The following is a 21,563-nucleotide window of genomic DNA, read 5'->3' on the forward strand; positions in this document are numbered from 1 at the left end:
TGATGGAACAGGCAAATAATCCAGGAAATAATGCAGGGAATAGACCTAGATATGCAGGGAAAGGAAAGGGGAATCTTGAGGAAGCAAAAAAGAAGTTCCCATGTCACAACTGTGGCCAACTGGGACATTGGAGATCTGAGTGTACCAATCCACCATTAGTGAATAATGAGGGAAACTCCTTGAATCAACAGGTGCAGAACGAGGGGAAAAATCAACAGCAGCAACAGCAGAAAGTTGTGAGACAGCAGAGTCAAGAGCCAAAACCGCCCTTGCCGCAGAATAGAGGAGCACAAAAGTATAATCAGGATTCAGGATTCTACAATGATGAACAGGTAAACAAACCAAGGCGTTCTAATCAGGTACAACAGTACTTGTTAAAGAATGAAGGGAGTGAATCTGAGGGTGATTATTGACGGTGCCGAAGAGAGGAGGAAGAGTGCATACTTGGTGCAACTCTAGAAATAGACCAGGCAGGACCATTTGTAGATGGGAAAATAAATGAAGAGAGTGTTACTTTTTTGGTAGACACAGGTGCGACGAGATCAACTGTCAGGTCAACAGATGTTAGAAATCTTCCTCTCTCGGATGAAGCAATCCAAGTAGTTGGTGTAGCCAATACACAAATCAGGACACGTCTTACGGAACCAGTAAGAGTACAGATAGGGAAATTTTCAGACATGCACAGATTTGTTGTCTGTGACACGAGTCCAGTGAACCTGTTAGGTAGGGACCTGTTGTGCAAGATGAACTGCACAATTTTCTGTACACCGGATGGAATAGCTTTTGAAACACCAGATGAGGATGTTTTGTACCGAGTGACTCTAGAAAATAGGGAAAGTGAGTTAATTGGTGCATTTGCTGTGTTTGATCCAGAGGATTTGCCTCGAGAGCTGAGGGACACAGTGAAAAGGACAGTTTGGGATTTTACTGGAGAGGATGTGGGATTGATGAATAATGTAGATCCAGTGAAAATTGCAGTGAAAGAGGGAATTACATATCCTAACATTCCTCAGTACAAAATGACACCAGAAATAATTGAAGGAATAACTCCTATAATTGAGAAAATGATTCAGCAGGGAGTCCTGAGAGAACTACTGAGTAGTCAGTGTAATTCACCGATAATGGGGCTAAAGAAGCCTAATGGGAAATTTAGGATCGTACAGGATCTGAGAAAAGTTAATCAAATTGTGGTGGCATGTTGTCCTATTGTGCCAAATCCATCAGTGATCCTGTATCAGATTCCACATGATGCTGAGTGGTATACAGTGATTGATTTGTGTCATGCGTTCTTTTCAATTCCATTGCATCATGACAGCCAGCCGATTTTTGCATTTAGGTTTGGCCAGCGTATTTTAGCATGGTGTCGAATCCCACAGGGGTATACAGAGAGTCCTTCGATATTCAATCAGTTGTTGAAAAAATCGTTGGAGAGTTTGATCATGCCTGAAAACTCAGTACTAGTACAATATATTGATGACCTACTTGTGGCATCAAAGACACGTGAAGCTTGTGAAGTAGATACCATAGCTTTACTGAATCATCTGGCAGATGGAGGGTTAAAGGTATCTCCAGCCAAATTGCAATTTTGCAAGAAAGAGGTACATTATCTTGGACACAATATTGAAAAAGGTCTGAGAAAAGTGACTGATGACAGAATCAGAATCATTAGGGAAATGAAAGCTCCAAAGACCCAGAGGGAAGTGAGAATGTTCCTGGGTATGGTGGGTTATTGTCGTCAGTGGATAATTAATTTTTCGCTGATAGCAAAGCCACTGATTAAACTGACAAAAAGTGAGATGACAGACCCATTAGAACTAGATGGAGAACAAATGGCAGCATTTGAAGAGCTCAAAAATAGAATGTGTGAGGCTCCAGCTTTGGGTATACCTGACTATGAGAAGGAGTTTGAATTGTACTGCAGTGAGAGAAATGGATGTGCACTTTCAGTGTTAATTCAGAAGCATGGATTACTGAGAAGGCCTATTGCGTACTTCTCATCGACACTTGACCCTGTAGCTGTGGGTTTACCAGGTTGTCTGAAATCTGTGGATTCAACATGCAGGAGTCTAGAACAGAGTGAGGGAATCATAATGGGATATCCTGTAAGGGTATTCGTACCTCACAATGTGGCAATTCTTTTGACAAGAAGTAGAACTCAGTACATGTCACATAGTCGGCTGACTAAATATGAGAAAGTGATTCTAGGAGCATCGAATGTGACTCTTGAAAGATGTGTAAATGTGAATCCAGCGACACTTTTGCCGGATATTGAAAATGTGGGTGTGAAGACAGAAGATGATCATGATTGTTTGGATGTGCTTGATTACTGTACAAAACCGAGACCAGACATAAGGGATCTTCCCTTGCATGAGAGTGATCATGTGTTGTTTGTGGATGGTTCATGCCTGAGAAATGATGATGGTGTGCTATGTGCAGCATATGCGGTGTGCAAAGTTTCAGAGGTTATGGAAGCATCACCATTGAAAGGAGTGAAATCTGCACAAGTTGCTGAATTGGTGGCATTGACAAAAGCTTGTGAAATTGGGAAAGATTTGAGGACGACTGTGATGACTGATAGTCAGTATGGATTTGGAGTTGTGCATGATTTTGGCCAGCTTTGGCTACAAAGAGGTTTCTTGACATCGAGTGGAACTCCAATAAAGAATGCTGAAGTGATTGGGAAATTACTTGAGGCGATACAGCTGCCTAAGGAGTTAGCAGTTGTAAAGTGTGCTGCCCATGGACAAGGGGAGGATTTTGTAACGGTTGGAAACCGTTATGCTAATGATATTGCTCAATACTGTGCGAAATACAATCAGTCTATTAATCGGGAACGAGAGGGTGAAATGTCTTTTTGCTCTGTGATGTTTACTCATTTCTTAGAGACATGGGATGAAGTGAAACAGTTGCAGGATGAGGCAGGAGAGGAAGAGAAAAAAGATCGGATTAAGGCAGGATGTGCTCCAAGAGAAACAGACCATGTTTGGGTCTATAGGGATGGCAGACCAGTAATGCCAAACTCCATTTTGTCGTCAATGGCAAGAATGTATCATGGCCAGGGACATTTGGGGAGGGATGCGATGATCAGGTCGTTCAAGCAGACCTGGTACAATGCAAAGTTCAGGACAATTGCAGAGAGCATCTGTCAAAGGTGTTTGATTTGTCAGCAATTTAACACTGGGAAAAAGACAGTGGTGAGTCTGGGAACAATAGGCAGAGAAGGAGGTCCTTTTACAAGAATGCAGATTGATTTCATTGAAATGCCCCAAGTGAACAGACTGAGGTATGTTCTAGTGGTAGTTTGTTTGTTTTCAAGATGGGTTGAGGCCTATCCGACTAGGAGAAATGATGGAGTAACAGTGGCAAAATTACTGTTAAGAGAGTTGATTCCTAGGTACGGGTTTCCAGTAACGATTGAGTCTGATAGAGGTGGACACTTCTATAATGAACTCATGAGTTTGATTTGTGAAGCATTAAGCATACAGCAGAAGCTACATTGTGCATACAGACCAGAGGCTTCTGGTGTGGTTGAGCAGATAAATGGCACAATCAAGAACAGGATTGGTAAAATGTGCTTAGCCACTGGAATGAAATGGCCCGACGTCTTGCCTCTAGTGCTAATGACTATTAGATCTACTCCAGATAGAACTACTGGTTTAAGTCCGCACGAAATAATCATGGGACGTGCAATGCGCCATGCATTTGTACCTGTCAATAAGTTGATGACAATAACTGATGACATGATTTTGGATTACTGTAAAGGCCTGGCTGACGCAGTTCATTCTGTGTTTCACCAGGTTGGAGAAGAAGCTACCACACTTGAGAAGAAGCAAGCCCATGATCTGAGTCCAGGAGACTGGGTGAGGATTAAGGTGCACAGAAGAAGAAATTGCTTAGTTCCAAGGTGGGGAAGGCCGAGACAAGTCATTCTAACTACGACAACTGCAGTGAAGTGTGCTGGTGTGAAAAACTGGATACATGCAAGTCATACTCTGAGAGTTCCAAACCCAAAAGAGGGAACTGGTAAAGAGTACTTTGAAGAATCGGATTCCAGTGATGATGAAGACCCAGAGCCAGTGAGAAAAAATCAAGGTTCAGGAGAAGAAGCTTTTTCTACAAGTTCAAGAGAACCATTGGGAGTCTCAAAAAGGAGATCAGATTCTGTAAGAGAGCCTGAAATTTCAAAAAGCAGTGAAGAAAAAAGAAAAGAAAAGAGCAATTCCACAGAGATTACTCCTGAATCAGAAGAGGAGGAGACTGAAGAACCACTTGAGATTATACCTGAAGAAGCAGGGTCAGAAGAAGATAGAGAGGGACAGATTGCGGAAGACCCCCGAGGAGGTGTAGGGAACATTCTTGACAAGCTAGGTGAAGGGACAAGTAGACAGCAAGAAGATTGCGTGTCGGAGACCCGAGGAGGGACAGGAGTAGGGAAGTCTCAAACAGTGGTGAAAGAAACTGTGGAGAAAAAGAAAACTGCTAGAAAACGAAAACAGAAGGCACTTGAAACAGAATTGGATGAGAGTGAGAATGAACAAACAGAGGGTCGAGTTCTGAGAAAGAGAACTTGGATTGGAGAAAGAAATAATAAAGAAATTAGGCCGAAAAAGGTGATAAAAGGAGATCGTTGGCCTAACAACAGAGTAAAGAGATTGAGATACAGAATAATAAGAGCAAATACATCAAAAGCTGAACAAGTGAATGAAGTATCGAGTCAAAATGAAGTAAAAAGAAAGGAGCAAGAAGAATCAAGAGAACCTGAGGAAATAAAAAGAATAAGAAGACCCAACCAAAAGTACAGATCACCGGAATGGTCTTATGTGGCACTGTCTGAAGAAGGAGAAGAAGAAACAGTGACTCGAGATAATCCGGAGGGGATCTTGAGAAAAGTGGTTGAGGAAAAAGAAGGAATCTTAAAAGTTATTCTGACTGACATTGGAGAAGAGTCAGATGATGTTGTTGATGATCTGATACAATTTGATGTTACTGAAGAAGAAGGAGTGAAAACTGATGAATATCCAAATTGAGTGAACTGAGAAATCACTTGGAGAAAAAGTGAAAGAAGAAAGTCTGAAAATCAGTTGTCTGAAGTAATCCAAAGTTGGGAAATTACAGTAGTGGAGTAGTAGAGGCTAAGTCAAAAGACAAGGTCAAAGTAGTAAAATGGCTAACATAGAGGATAATCAAAGTAGATGTGCCTTCTTTAAAAAATGGTGTAGAATGTGCTGCTGCTGTACTGGATTATTAATGCTACTATGGGGAGTTTTAGTTTTATTAGTTACTTTTAAAGTTACATTTGAGATGCATACAGAAAACATGACAGATATAGAGAAGAATTCGCAAAAAGTAGTTCCGACTAGAATTAGTAATACTTACATACACAAAGATAGGTCAATTAATAATTTTTCTAGTAATGTTTTTTCGAAGTTGTTATACGAATATGTGAAAACAATGGAAGTTAGGGATTGCTACGTTTGTATGCAATTACCTGCATCCGTTTCAGAGGGTGTTACTTATCATCATTTGCCAGCTACATATGGTATTTCATGTAGTATATTAAGTAGTGTTTTCTATTTGTTAGGGAAAATAGATTATAAGATGTCTAACAGAGATAGTATTTTTGGGCATTTGCCAATGAACAAAGAGCTGAATCCAGCTAAAGAAGCTAACACTTTTGGTGAAATTTTTATTGAAGAGAAAGGATTAACATTAGATTACATTTTTAAGAATAATTTAACTTGCAGTCTGAAAGAAGAGGAGAAAGCTTTCCTGGATATGGTAGAGGAAAGGAGATTGAACATGCATGAGAAAGCAGGGAAATATAAAGTGAGTGAGACAATTTGGGACATTGAGATGGGAAAAGAATTGAGAAATGGGGCTAGTCCAACTTTAGCTCTAGATGCACCACAGAAGGGTAAGCTATGCATTACAAGGAGGAAATTCCAATATGATACATATTTTGTTGGGACTAGTGAGTGCCATGATACATACTTCATTGCAACAGGTTGGGGTTTCAGAGGTGGAGAAGATACAGTTTTTCCAGGAGTGTACTATGTTTGTGGGAACAAGGCTTATTACAAGTTGCCTGACCATTGGTATGGCACGTGTTATGTGGGCCTGGTTTTTCCAAAGATTTTCCATATGGATAAAATAAGAGATGTAGAACATATTAATTTACTAATGCGTTTCAAGAGAGAAACCTGGTCTGAAATAGTGGGTGATATTTTTGGGGTTTTAATTCCAGCAGTGGGAATTTCTTTAAATGCTTATGGAATTCGGAAACTGTCAACAGTGGTGGATCGCTTATCGACAAATACCGCTGGAGGATTTCTTTTAGTGAATACGGAATTAAGTGCCGTACGTGCCATGTCAATGCAAAATCGACTTGCCCTTGATATTCTATTGGCCAAGGAGGGTGGAGTTTGTGGAATGCTGAAAGTTCAACATTGTTGCACTTACATTCCAGATGAAAGCAAAGACCTGAAGGTCTATATCAAAAATATTACTGATTTGCATGAAGAATTAGTACCACTTGAAGCTGAGAGTTTATGGACTAAAATAGCTAATAAGGTGATAGCTGTTAAAGATTTTATTGCAAAAATAGGTAGTACTATTATAGGTAGAATATTGTTTCCTTTAACTTGTATAATTGTTGCTTTATTGATACTGAGATTAGTGTGTGTGTGTTGTAAAAATAGGGGAGGGAAGAAGAAATTAAATAAAGAGAAGAAAAACAAAAGGTTGAAAAGAGAACCACAAGAAATTGAATTAGAAGAATTGAGGGAGAGTGTTTATTTAGAAACAAAGAGGGATGATGAAAGAGTGACTGGTGTGTAGTGTTGTGTAAGGAGAAAAAGACATTTCCGATTTCTCCTAAAATGGGACTAAATTTTCACGAATTTTTTTTTGGGTTTATTTGGTGATAAAATCACCAAAGGGGGGATTGCTAGAGCAGAGTTTTCAGTTTGAAAATTAACTGGGTTTTGAAGCTCTGGCATGTCTATTTGTTATATTAATTTATTAATTATTAATTATTAATTATTTGTCTTGTGTAAGTATTTATACTAATCAACTCGTTTGTTTTAACAAGAGAGAATTACACGTGGGAACGCATAAATGTGCTGTTTAATAATAATGTGCGTGTTTACATGTTTAAAGATTGCTGTGTGCTGTTTATTTTTAAGCACAAAACGCTTTTCGAATTAATGCTTTCCTATGTTGCAAGAGCTAGATAATTACATACACATAAGGGTATTAGTGGGGTTAACACTGTTCAATCACTATGCTGTGGTAACGTTGTTTTTGTCTCTTTTAATTAAGATGGTCTATTGTGGCCTATTGTGGCCTAAGTAAAGATGGCCGACATGTAGAGCCTGGCCTCGAGTAGAAAACTGTGACGAGAGAGAGCCTTGCTGAATATGGTCCTGAAGTCAGCTGACCACAGTCCTTGCTTTGCCTGGTTAAAACTTTCTGTGAGGACAGCAGCAGTTTTGGGCGATCTCCAAATGAAATGAAATGTCCTTGGCAGCTTTGGGAAACAAAGGAGCTTTAAAGAGAGACTCTGAACTATGATCTCATTGCCGAGGAGATGTGGAAACTACAAGATACAAATGTATTTTTTGGTTCCTGTTCCGTTATGTTTATTTTGTGATTTTTCCTGAGCGGAGATTTTCAAATGTAGCGATGCTACATCCTTTCCTTCTCGCTTTGCTCAGAGGTTCGACGGAAAAAGTCAATACAAAATGTGTCTTTCCTTTGTTTAATTCACTATAAGAATTGTTAGCCTAGAGAGGGTTTTTGCCACTTGCCATTTGCCTTTTGCCGCGTTCCGAATCTGCGTTGGTGAGGATCGTTGCTGAGAGGACTTCGTCTTGAGAGACTTTACCGAGAGACTTGTCCTGACCCGTTCTGACATTTAGCTAGAATAGGTAACTATGAGAAAAATGATTTATTCTGATTGATTTTCTTTGACTAATTTTAGATAAAGCAATATAATTTTGAATATGGTGTTGGTTATTATTTCTTGTCAATTATTGAGTATTATAATTTGATTATTATTGTATAGATTGTTTAGATTATGTTTAAGGGCAGTCACAATAACCAGATCTTATCGACCTCGATATAGATGCAGGGTGTTTAGGAGTTTTTCTTTCCACAGGTTATTGCTGGTAGAGTATTTGAGCGTATGTTAGTGAAATGGGCCCTAGTGTATGAAGAATGTATGTGCGTGTAACTGTGAGATTACTCTATCTGTGGAAGTAGGGATATTATATACACCCTGATCTCTATCAGTTGCAGGTGTCCAAGAGAGGCCTCAGCATGGGCCAATCTCTCCCTGAATTTACTTTGGTCCTCTCAGAGCAGCTCTATAGCCACTGCAATGGTCTTCGCCTCCATGGACGCTTGCAAGGAGTTCCCTGCAGCCAGGATCTGAACGACTCTGTCTGCGTCCACAGGCGCCTCCGCTGTCGGCGACCCCTTTCTACTGTTTCAGTTGTTTGTGGCCCTCTCCTCTGGCTGGTGCGGCCTAATGCGGCCTTGGGGGCCTTTGTCACCCCATTGCACAATAGGAAAGAAGAGGTGACCAGGGGAAGGAGGGGATCCGCTGTGTCTCCGTCCCCATCCCCTGATCATAACCAGTGCTCAATGGGTCCCAAGAGAGTCTGTGCCAGCAGCACCTGGATAGCCCGAATGCCTCATGTGGACGGCAGCATGAGCAGCTGCCTGTCCCTCAAGAAATGTCTCATCCAGAGAGATGTCCTCTGCAGTAATGTCTAGGAACCTGGGGGTTGGAAACAATGGAGCCAGCACAGTGTATTGGGCCCCAGGTGCAAGTGTCTGCTCCCTTCAGGACTCCGGTCTGTTTCCCACTGGGCCCCATCTGTGCGCCTTCTGAGTTTTGAATAGGTTTGAAATGCCTTCCAGAATAAAACAGTAGGCTGACCTGAATAGGTAGAGCCAACACTTTTGAGCTTCACAGAATATGCAGGGTGGGTGCTGTGGACATCATTTTTGATACTACAATATAAAATCCAGTTTATGTGCCAAATCATGCTTGACAGGTCTGCTGGGTTCAGATATGACACTCTGGACATACATGAAAGTGAAAAATAGGACGTTTCCTGTGCTGTGACTGAATGACCCTCCTTTTGTCCTACCAGACATCTGTATATGGGTTTGTTGTGGATAGATTGCTTGCACCAAACTGGATTTTAATGTTAGATGTGTGAGGAAACCAGGATGTTCATAGCACTCAGCCCTCAAAGCGTAAGTTTAGTGTGGCCAAAGACTGTTGCGAACTTGAAAACTTTGCATTTTGGGCCTATCTGCAGTAAAGTAAACAGGAACTGCTGAAAAAGTGGGCATGGTTGGGCCCAGGAACTTTTATCCCATTGATAGGGAGGGAGCAGGGGTCACCCCATCCACTAGCTCTTACCAGGCATAAATATGGCAATTCCAAGTTCTCACTTCAGAACACTCTCTGGACTGGAGGACAATCAAAAGAGGGCCAGACTTGCTGTCTGTGACCTGAGAGGAACCCTGAAGGACTGGACCTTCTCCCTCTTGTACCCAGGACAAAAAAGTTGACTGAGCTCCTTTGTGGCTACTGGGAGAGAACAAGCTGCAAAAGAACTTTTCCTGGAAGTACCCAGCTGACCAGTGGCAATTGGACCTAGCCTGGAACCTGCTGTTGGCCTCTGCCTGACACCCTGTAAGTCTCTAAGTGCCTCCCTTGAAGTCCTGGAGAACCTCTGAATTGTACTCCTGTGGTAAATTGAGACTTAAATGACTAAAGGCCTAATTACGAGTTCGGCAGTCCTCTCACAGAGCGCCACGCCAAACCCATAATCAGAACACTGCCAGATTCTGGCTCGAATACTGGCGGGGCGAACGGTGCTGTGGCGATCCCATGGTGGTGCCTTTCTAAGGTTCAAGCGAGAGCCTTAGAAAGGCACTGCCTTGGGACCGCCACAGCACATTCCTGCATGGGAAGAAATACACAATGTTGTGCATTTCTTCCCGCACAGGAACAGGGGGTGCAAAAATACACCTCCATGAAACGAGTCAACAGGGGGCCCTGTAAGGACCCCCCCCTTACTTACCTCTCTGCTACCCTTTCCATGGTGGGCTCACAACGATGGAAAGGATGGTGGGGAGGCAAGTCGTTATATGCTCAGCGGTGCCGCAGTGGCACACCAGCATATTGCAGCTTCTGACTGCTGTGCGACTGCTGAGGAATCATTGATCCCCGGCAGTTGCAGCAGTCCTGTGGGGGTCTGACGGCCACACTCGTAATATGGCGCACAGTGCCACAGTGTGGCGGTGGTCCTTTGAACCGCTTTAGTTGTAATTAGCCCCTAAATTAAGTCAGAACGTAATATCTTTGACCAGGACAAGCCTGGTTGGTGTATCTGACCCGTGCCCAATGCGGCAGCTTCAAATTATGCATAGGTCACCGTCTACTGCAACCATAGACTATCATTGGTTTTTGTTGCTAGTTTCCCTAAAATCTTTAAAAATCATATATTTGGTTCCCCTTATTGGAGTTTTGTCAATTTTGTGTCATTTTGCGTATTCATTTTTACTTTGTTTTTTCCAATTCAGTTTGGGATATTTATTGTTTTGCATTTTGACTTTCTTACTCTTTTAGTATAGAGGTGGGCAAACCACTGAAAGCTCGCACCATGCTCAAGCCTGAAGCCTGGCTCTGGCTCAGCTTTAGGTGCTGTTGGAACCTAAAGCACATATAATGGGCTGAACTTTCGTGTGGCTTCTGCCTGTCTACCCTACTCTACTCATGATGTAGAGTTACGGCCAGTGCATTCCAATTTTAGTACTGGGGAACCAGGTTGGAGTCTCGGCATTGGCTCAAAATCCAGTGATTCTGGCCAAATCACTTAATCTCCCCATGAATATAAGCAATGAATGTGTGACCTTGTGTAATGTAACTGGTGCTCATGTAAAGCGCTCCAATTGGACCTGCAGGTTGAATTCAAGCTATATGAAAACTACAAAAAAATGCACAAAGAGGAAAAAACAAAACCTTAACACAAGGAGAGGCAAATAGATACACATTCCTTGGCTGATTTGTACAAAGTGAAAACAGAAACCCTGGTTAAATTGCAGCTTCACTACTTAAATTGTGTGAACCTAGGCAAATAATTAATTTCACCATATCTCTTTTATTCTTTATTATGGTGTATGAAAGCACTTTCGAATATGTGAGTTGTACAAAAGCCTATTGTGCTTGATTTAATAGACCATAATGTTGCTCTATAATAATCCGGCCAAGTACAGTGTTTACATGACAATTGTCTTGCCTCTTAGTGTACTAGTAGTTTATATTTAAAAAGTATTACTTTTACTATGTACTTCTCAATGCAGTGTTATAATGGGGCATATTATTGTCAAAGCTTCACATGTTAAAGAAGTACACTTTTTTAAAATGCTGAAGGAATTTTATTATATTTTACGTCATGTTTGTTGTATGATTTACATATCAAAACTTTTCAGGGCTCAGCTCGTGCACGGGCTCTAAGATCTAAGCTAGATCTTTGGCTCAGTTCTAGCTTGGCTCTCCCTGTAAATTGTTGACTCGCCCACCTCTTTTTTGGTTTTGCATAAATAATGTACCTTTTCCTAAGCTAAGCATGTCTGCTCTGTGCCATAATTACCAGGGCTTGAGCTCAGGTTAATTAAGTGACTTTGAGGGTTTGCCTGACATGGTTGTGATTACTCCTTGAGGTGGGTAGTCACACACGCCAAATAACAATCCAAATTCTCCTATCACCCTAGGCATCTGGCCTCAAGAGAGCTGTTCTTATGATGTGTGTGACTGGGCTCCACCTGGAGCTTAGTGTATCTGGTTCAGAGGCCAGCATTTTACTAAGCAGCACCAATTTCAGTATTTCGCTCATAACAATAACATAAGTTGTCTTTGGTGTCGAATTGGCTTGCCGCCTTTCTCAGAGAAAAATACCAGACATTTATACGTTTCGACATTCTGGAAGGTCCAGGAGGTGATACTTTAAAAACGTTAATCAGTTTAAGCACAATTGTTCACAAAGAAACTCATTTAAGTCAAAAGAATTTTCATTTTTAGCAAGTACCAAATATCTTGCAATGATTTAAGCAGAGAATATTTTTGTTTAGTCACATATGACTGGAGAGAGACAGCCCAACAAATGTACTTATTCAACACTCCAGCTGAAGAGAATGCTTTTTTAATATGCAACAACATAAACAATTATACAAAAAATAAACTTTTGCTGTGTGTTGACACTATTTACATACATATTTATACAAGAGCGATTGTGACTCATGTGACCCCAGTCTGAGACAAGGGCCACTGGTATAATGCAGAAGGGGAGGACCAAATTAAGTGGCAGTGTCAACTAACTTCTGTGGCAAGAGAAGCCAAATTATGAGGCATATTGCTACACATTTTGAGATCGCATCATTTTTTTGTACATTTTTATATAATGCGAACTTTACCCGAAAGTGTCAGAGCGCTTTACAATAGAACCAGTTACATTACATAAGGACTTCAGAGTACATGAATTACATAAAAGATACGAAACAGGTAAACTCTAAACTCACAAAGAAAGAGAGTTAGAGTTACATATGTACAAGTTGCAAATTCACTCAAGATTACATTTTAAGAAAATTTGAAGCGATTATGTTTGGACCAATATATATTACATATTTACAGAGCATTATCTTCTCACCATTGCTGGGGTTCTTGCTGTGCTCGTTCAGCCAGGCCTTCAGGGTGTTGTTGCACTCACGGGCGATGATCTTTGGCCTGGAGGGATCCCCGAGCTGGTGACAGCCAGATGTCCTCCATGCTTGTTGTCCTGGTTGCCTCAACATCACCAAGGCAACAGCAGAGATCCCCGGGGCCCTGTAGGGTGTCGATGGGGGTACGGGAGTTCACTTTTGTGTTGCTCAACCCAGCACACCGAGCAGTACCCGCCGCAGACCAAGGACCAAAGCGTCGGACGAGACTGGGTTGGGCCGCAGAGTGCACATCGCCCTTACCCCAGAACACGCCTTGTTGCCAAAATGGTGTTCTCCGGCATCAATCCATAACCCCTGGCACCCCGACCATCCACCTGGACGGCCCACGACAGATGGTGCATGGCAGTCTCCCGGCCACCGGTCACTGGGCATGGCAGAGCACATCAGCGGACCCAGGGCCACACGTCGGGGTGCCTGGGCCAGGCCACAAAGCATCACACCCTCCTGGTGGAGACAGCTTCACTACCAAGATGGTGGTCTCCCGCATTTCCCTTCTTTGTTGTTGTTGTTGTTGTGTGGTCCTCGTTATGTCACCCTATTCCACGATTTTGAGCTCTATTGTCCGCTGCGGGAGATCGAGCAGTCGTTTCTCTCGATTCCCAATATGCGATGGCTAGATGGAGGGGCTTTGCTGGGATTTACGCTGAAACGGGAGGTCCTTAGCTGTCAGCCATCTTAATTAAATTAACTAATTACTTCCTTACTTTGTAATTTTAACACATGCTAACACTGTCTGAGTTTCTTTAGCTCATTAGTGACTGTCCAACACACAAATACAAGGACAAAAAAGTATGATGCGGAGGAATAGATCCAACAAACTAAATTCTCAACCTGACGGAAACCTAAATTAATCCATCGGAAACAATACACTTTTAGAGGAGCCAATTATTTTATTTGTAATGGCACTCACACGGGCTAATTAAATCAGATGCATATCGCTCTACATATGTTTTTTTACATATTATCTACTGGCGGTCGCCAGTAGATACTTATAGTTAGGACCGTGTTTCCATAGGAAATCTAAAAATTCTATTTTGAATAACTTTGGCGCCGGTTGCCGAATCCTCGCGAAATTTTCAAAACTAATGGGGCGCTCCGCTCAGCTCCTACTCTGAAAGTCTCGGGGGGATTCGTCAAGCGGGGGCCGACAAAAAAGGGTGGTCCCAAAACGCGTTTTTCCCATAGGACCTTTAGTCGAAGGTACAGCCCGAACGGCTGAACAGAATTACTTGAAATTTGGCAAAGAGGTAATCCTCAGGTCAGGGATGTGCCTTTTGCATATATGGAGGCAATCTGTTTAGTAATTCCTGAGAAAATTGCAGTTAAAGTACATAAATATCTATAGCCGCGCACCGTGCGCGCACCGTGCGCGCACCCTAACGTGTGCGAGCGTAATTCTGATTGGTGGTTACATGTCAGTCAACGTTCGAATCGGTCGAAATCAGGAAGTGTTGGCCACCATTTTGTTTGTTTTGAGTGCAAGAGTGAAAAAGTAAGGTGGCGAACGTGAAAAGGGGGCAGGGTAGAGAGTTCCTGACCCCCTAGCCTTTGTCAGGGGGTCCCTGAAGGACCACGAATGCAGAAAAAAACATTTAAATTTTTTTTTTAAATCGCGGGGTGCGCGCACGGTGAAAAACCATAAAAGAAAATAATAAAATTTTTAATACGTAGTTTATTATAAAATAAATATATAAAAAAATATAATAATGAATACATAACTTAGCATTTAAAAAACCGTACAAATTCACTGAAAAAACCATAGGTTTCACACACGTTATAGTTAGGAATTAGCATTTAAAAAACCTTGCAAATTCACTTAAAAAACCATAGGTTTCACACATGTTATAGTTAGGTGGACATTTCACTCGTAAAAAACCAATGAAATTCCCCCGTTATAGTTAGTTCAGATAACTAGAACTCGCGCGACCGCCACTCTATCAAAAGGATGTCATCAGTGATGCCACTGACCATGTCATGAGTGATGTAATATGTGACGTCATGAGCAGTGGATTGCGGGCGCGCGAGTTATAGTTATCTGAACTAACTATAACGGGGGAATTTCATTGGTTTTTTTACGAGTGAAATGTCCACCTAACTATAACATGTGTGAAACCTATGGTTTTTTAAGTGAATATATATATATACACATGTTTTTAGAAACATATCAATTGCGAACATTTACATCAAATACATTAATACAAACACAAATAATGATACAAACAAAATCGATACATTTCTGTCTCACAATATGGAGTCCTTACTGCCCTACTAGTCGTGTGGCTGCGAGTTACCAATTATTTCACAAACAACTATGAATCGCAGCCTATCTAGATAACACACAAATACTGCAACAGAAAAGTAACCAAACTCTGCTTTCCATTGTGCGGCAACATGCGTTACTGAATTTTTATAAAAGTATTATTTTTTTTGCATAATAGTACTGAAAACTTTATTCATTAATATAAAATGTATATTGTTTTTTTTTTAAATCCTCTTTACTTAGCAGTCGCTCAGAACATCTTTTCACACGCATGTTACAAAGTAGTACACATGGTTTTCATTAACATTTGATCCGTTCGAGCTAAAATCATGTTGTTACAATGACTATTTACAGCAGATGATAGATGGTGAGGCAAATCCCTAAATATGCGGAAAACGCTGCGGCCGTCAAATCGCATCATTTCAGTGGCCCTATTTGCGACTTGTGCTGCTCAGTATGAACATATCCTGACTGAGTACATTCTCTCCGTAGACTTCCATTGAAGAGCGAAAACTGTTTGCACCGTTACTGCCTCACACTTTCCTAGCGCGCATGCCCCAAAATGTATACACTATTACCCTGCGCATGCTCACAGAAAGTAAATAAAACACCAGGCACCTACATCGGAAGTACTCTGACTCTGATCTGGTAATTTAGAGAAAGAGAAAGTAAAACAGTAGAATACAATTATATTTTGGCGGAGTAAGCGATAAGGGCATATAAAAACACCCCTTATTCTTTACCCCGGAAAGTCTGGGCGCGCCCCTTAACACAGTAGTGTCTCAGCAAGCAAGACGTGCCTTCGGTTTCTGATTGAGCATGTACCGAAGTGCAGTGTCTCACTATGGAGCATTTTAAAACCTAGTAATTAATTGAAGCTTGCTTTAGACCAGTTTGTCCATTCTATTTCACCTCGGTCTTTGTACGAATGCTATCAAAGGAGCGAATTATAGGTTTCTCGGTTGGACGCTAAGAGATGCAGGTGAATGTGTCCCTGCGTTGTTCCTAGAGAGGAAGGCAGATTTATGCAGTGTTCTTCCAAGAGGGGGCTCTGTATTTGTCGTCTTTTCTCGGAAAGGAAGGGCTGTGCGCCTTTATCAAAGTGGTGCATTTGTATTTTTACATGTATCTAGTCTAGTGCTTGCTACATACAAGAGGTGTTTAAGCACTTAACGACAAATAGCAGACTAATCCCTTACCCAAGATTAGTGGTGAATCCAGTGGTTATTGTTTATTGTTGGTTAGTTTTGTGCTCCATAAGAAATCATTCCATGCATTTACTGCAGTTTCTTTGTTGGAGTTTGTTTATAGAGAGGGGTGTACATAACGAGGCAGTGAATTGTGAGTGAATCAGCGGTGTCTCACTACATTCTCAGTGTGTGTCTTCTCTCTGTAAGAACGGCAAATCCCTTGGTTGTTCATCATCTCTTGCCGAGATTTAGGCTCGATCCTGCCCAAAAATCTTTTCACCTGACAAGTTACAAGAAAGAACAGAAAAGATATGCCCCACCAGGATTCCAATACTGTGAGTATTGTTTTCTAAATGTGCTTTTATTTGATGACATTATAGATAGTTGGATATGGTTTACACTGCTTTGCTAGTGATTGTACAGTACCACCTGGCCAGTTACCACCGTAAATACCTCTTAGTCCGGCTTCCTCAGCACCCTCCTCTTTGAGGCTTGTATCTGTGTCACATAACTAGTTTACTAGCCTGAATATACCCAAACCTAAAACTCAAAACATTTTTAGTCAAATAATAGGAATGTGCATCACTAATACATGTACTAGAAAAGGTGGTGCTAATATTTGCACTCCCTGGTTAGGTCTTGCAAACAAGACAGCTCAAGCGTTCTTGTTGCGAAAGCTCTATTGCTTACTTACCAAGAACTTACAGTGGACTTAGACCACGCCCATTGCTTATCATTGGTTGAATTTATGGTCACTCACATTTGTGTGCTTCTTATTCGATGGCTTGCCTTGTCCCATCTTGTCCACCTTGTGTTTATCCCTCACCTGGAGCATAACTTCTTTACCATCCTTCTGACCATCTGACTTGTATACTTTTACTGCTCACATTTAGGGAATTACTTCTTTCTTTTTGGTTAAACATTCCACGAGAGTGCATGTGTTTACCAGCTCTCTCCCTCATGCGCTTCTCCTCCATCAAATATCCCCCGTGCTCTACATTTTGTCCTGTCCCTTGTTTGCTGCTCGCGCTTTTGTGTGGTCCCCTCCTCCCCCCCCCCGTGGGACTTTCTCTGCTCCCACTCGCTGTTGTTTCCCCACTCACCCTAGTCCCCTTTGCTTGTCTCCCACTCCCCATTGCATCCCTCCTGTTTCCCTGCCTCTCCCACCCATTCCCAAACGCATCCCCCCTCCCACACACTCCCATTGCTTAGCTCCACATTGCTTCCTTCTCTCCCATTCATTCCTCATTGCTACTCCCTCCCAACCACTCCCCATTGTTTCCCTCCCTTTCATCCACTCCCCATTTCTTCCCTCCTTCACTTCTACTTCCCATTGCTTAACGGCAGTTGCTTTTCTCCCTCTCATCCACTCCCCATTGCTTCCCACCCAGTGCTTCTCCCCTGCCACCCACCCCAGTACTTCCCACTCCCACCCACCCCAGCATTTCCCCATCCAACCCACCAACCCCAAGTGCTTCCCCCTTACCAGTGCTTCCCCCTTCTCACCCAGTCCCCCAAGCGTCCCTTCTCCCATCCACTCCCCGTTGCTTTCTCCTCCTGCTCATTCCCTGTTGTTCTGCCCCTCCTGCCCACTCCCCTTGCTTCCCCCCTCCCATACCCTCCCTGTGGCCTCCTCTTCCCACCCACTCCCCGTTGCTTCCTCCTCCTGCCTATTCCATGTTGCTTCCAACCCTCTGTCCCACTGCCTTTTGCTTCGACCCCTTCTGCCCACTCCATTGGTTGGATTTATTGTCACTCGCATTAGTGTGCTTCTTATCCGATGGCTTGCCTTGTCCCATCTTGTCCACCTTGTGTTTATCCCTCACCGGGAGCATAGCCTCTTTACCATACATCTAACCAGGTGACTTGTATACTTCCACTGTTCACTTTTAGGGAATTACTTTTTTCTTTTTGGTTAAACGTTCCACAAGAGTGCATGTGCTCTCTCCCTCATGTGCTTCTCCTCCATCAAATATCCCCCTTGCGCTACATGCTGTTCTCTCCCTTGTTTGCTGCTTGCGCTCTTGTGTGGTTTCCTGCTCGGGTGGCGCTTTCTGGGCTCCCACTCACTGTAGTTTCCCCACTCAGCCTAGTCCCCTTTGCTTTTCTCTCTGTCTCCCACCCCCCATTGTATCCCTGCCTCTCTCCCACCTATTCCCTAATGCATCCCTCCCTCCCACACACTTCCCATTGCTTAACTCCACATTGCTTCCCTCTCTCCCATCCACTCCCCATTGCTTCCCTCTCTTCTACCCGCTCCCCATTGCTTCCCCCCTCACTTTCACTTCCCATTGCTTAACTCCCTGTTGCTTTTCTCCCTCCCACCCACTCCCCATTGCGTCCCACCCAGTGCTTCTCCCCTTCCACCCACCCCCAGTGCTTTCCACTCCCACACATCCCAGTATTTTCCCCCTCCCAGCCACCCGTGCTTCCCCCTTAGCAGAGCTTCCCCTTTTCATCCAATCTCCTGCGTGTCCCACTTCATGTGCACTCCCCATTGCTTCTTCCTCCTCCCCATTCCCCATTACTCCGCCCCTCCCGCCCAGTCTCTCTTGCTTCCCCACTGCCACCCAATCCCTGTTGCTTCCTCCTCCTGCCCACTCCTTGTTGCTTCCTTCTCCCTCCACTCCCCGTTGTTTCCACCTCCTGCCCACTATCCTTTGCTTCCAACCCTCCCTCCCACTGCCTTTTGCTCTCACCCCTCCTGCCCACTCCATGTTGCTCCCCCTCCCGCCCAGTCATCGTTGCTTTACTCCTACCACCCACTTTCTGTTGCTTCCCGCTGTCTATTCCCCTTTGTTCCCCCGCCCTCCACTTCCTAAAGCTTCTCCCTCCTGGTTACTTCCACCCCTCCAACCGACTCCCCATTGCTTCCAACCCTCCTGCTCACTCCCCGTTGCTTCCTCCCTTCCAGCTTACTCCACTTTGCTTGTACCCCTCCTGCCTACTCCCTGTTGCTTCCACCCCCTCCCACCCACTCCCAATTGCTTTCCTCCTAGTAATTCGAGCACCACACATAACCAGCAACTGGTACTGCAACTGCAACACCCTCTCTGAGAAAATAATGGAGGTAAGGACTTAATATAAAACCACATAGGAAATAATGTCAAATGTAATTATTTAAAATATTAACAAATATAAATAAATATAAAGTAGTTAAATACACTATCTAAAAAACACATAATTGTTGTTTAAATGTAACATTAATTTTCATTAAAATGAAATTAAATATATTTATAATTTAATACATCACTTTTAATAATTATTAATGCATAAGAATACTTTAGGTGGCAATTTATTTTTTAGTTTACATTTCAGAAAAATAATTGTAATTTAAATAATATAATATCTTATTTGTTTAATATAATTTCATTAACAATTTAAATTTAAATATTTAAGTGAAATATATAAATTTAGATACAATTATTTTACTGAAGTTTAAATTAAAAAATAAGTTCCCACCCAAAGTGGTGCTGAATTTACTACTGTTTCTTTTGGCCAGTAGTAACTTACACTCATAAGTCTGGCTTCCCCCATACTTGTAAATCTACATATTCGAGTAATTGTACACATGGATTTTTGTTAATAACCAAAAGTAGTAAAGTTACTTAAACGGGATAAATCCAAAGTTCAGGCTGACCTCGATGGACAGCAGGACGGCTCACAGGACTCACGTAGGTCCTGGTGAAAAAGTATCTAGGATGGAGGAAGTGTGGACATCGAAGATTCGACAAACCCCTTTACGATGCAGGCGCAGCATCAGCATCGAGCCATGCTGTCCGTGGCCGTCGAGCCACGCAGTCCGTCGAAGCCATGTTGTCGAATAGCTCCTGCGTCGGCATCGAAGGGCAATGCATCAGTTCTGAGCAGCGTACACTTGTCACTGCGTTGATTTTGATAGTTCTGCAAAGCAGAATCTCACTTTTAAATACCCAGGACTGGATTGGCACCTCTTGGCAGGACAAGATTTACAGATGGCAGAGTCCAGATGCTGTTGCAGGTTTTAAATATTATAATATCTTATTTGTTTAATATAATTTCATTAACAATTTTAATTTAAATATTTAAGTGAAATATTTAAATTTAGATACAATTATTTTACTGAAGTTTAAATTGAAAAAAAAAGTTCCCACCCAAAGTGGTGCTGAATTTACTACTGTTTCTTTTGGCCAGTAGTAACTTACACTCATAAGTCTGGCTTCCCCCATACTTGTAAATCTACATATTCGAGTAATTTTACACATGGATTTTTGTAAATAACCAAAAGTAGTAAAGTTACTTAAACGGGATAAATCCAAAGTTCAGGCTGACCTCGATGGACAGTAGGACGGCTCACAGGACTCACGTAGGTCCTGGTGAAAAAGTATCTTGGATGGAGGAAGTGTGGACATCGAAGATTCGACAAACCCCTTTACGATGCAGGCGCAGCATCAGCATCGAGCCATGCTGTCCGTGGCCGTCGAGCCACGCAGTCCGTCGAAGCCATGTTGTCGAATAGCTCCTGCGTCAGCATCGAAGGGCAATGCGTCAGTTCTGAGCAGCGTACACTTGTCACTGCGTTGATTTTGATAGTTCTGCAAAGCAGAATCTCACTTTTAAGGACCCAGGACTGGATTGGCACCTCTTGGCAGGACAAGATTTACAGATAGCAGAGTCCAGATGCTGTTGCAGGGTTGAAGGAAGTCTTTGATGGGCCTTCAGAACAGGATGCAAGTCAGTAAGCCCTTGGAGTTGCTCTGGGTTCAAGTGAGGTGGGCCCAGTTGTTTTCCTCAGCAGGGCAGCACAGCAAAGCAGAAAAGCAGTTCTTCCAGCGCATACCTTTTATTTGCTGTACCCAACTGCAGCCATTTAAAGAACATAAAACATCACAAAACATTTAGTTCCATTCTGGAATCTTCAGACAGAGTATAATGGGCCAGATGTACGTAGCTTTGCCTTTCCGATTTCCTAATTGCAATTTTTTGCGATTCGCCATCAGGAAATTGCAAACAGCTATGTACAACAGTGTGTTATACACTGTTAGTGATTCCCAGTAGGTCGCAATTCACCTACCTCATAAATATTCATGAGGTAGGTCGCAATTTGTGATCCATTGGGACCCGCTAAAAGCATAGAGATGGTGCCTGCTGGGGACAGCAGACCACCAGGTCTGTGTTTGCTTTTAAATAAAGCAATGTTTTTTTTTAAAATACAGCCCGTTTTCCTTAAAGGAAAACGGGATGTGTTTAAAAAAAAAAAAATGAAATGTTTACTTTTTTTAAAAACGTTTTCACAACCATTCACAAAGGAGAAGGGGTCCCTTAGGGACCCC

General features: G+C 42.5%; 1 protein-coding gene across 2 annotated transcripts in view; it reads left to right on the forward strand.

The window, feature by feature from the left end:
• The first annotated feature begins 15,945 nt into the window (after positions 1-15,945).
• The window catches only part of LOC146798836 (uncharacterized), a 304,215-nt gene continuing 298,597 nt past the window's right edge, over positions 15,946-21,563 (forward strand). For both annotated transcript variants that reach the window (XM_085626154.1, XM_085626155.1), the window contains exon 1: positions 15,946-16,586. In XM_085626154.1, the coding sequence (XP_085482280.1) occupies positions 16,563-16,586 (24 nt within the window). In that variant the 5' untranslated portion in view covers positions 15,946-16,562. The remainder of the gene's footprint in view (positions 16,587-21,563) is intronic.

Source organism: Triturus cristatus, chromosome 9 (assembly GCF_964204655.1).
Source record: "Triturus cristatus chromosome 9, aTriCri1.1, whole genome shotgun sequence".
Lineage (NCBI taxonomy): Eukaryota > Metazoa > Chordata > Amphibia > Caudata > Salamandridae > Triturus > Triturus cristatus.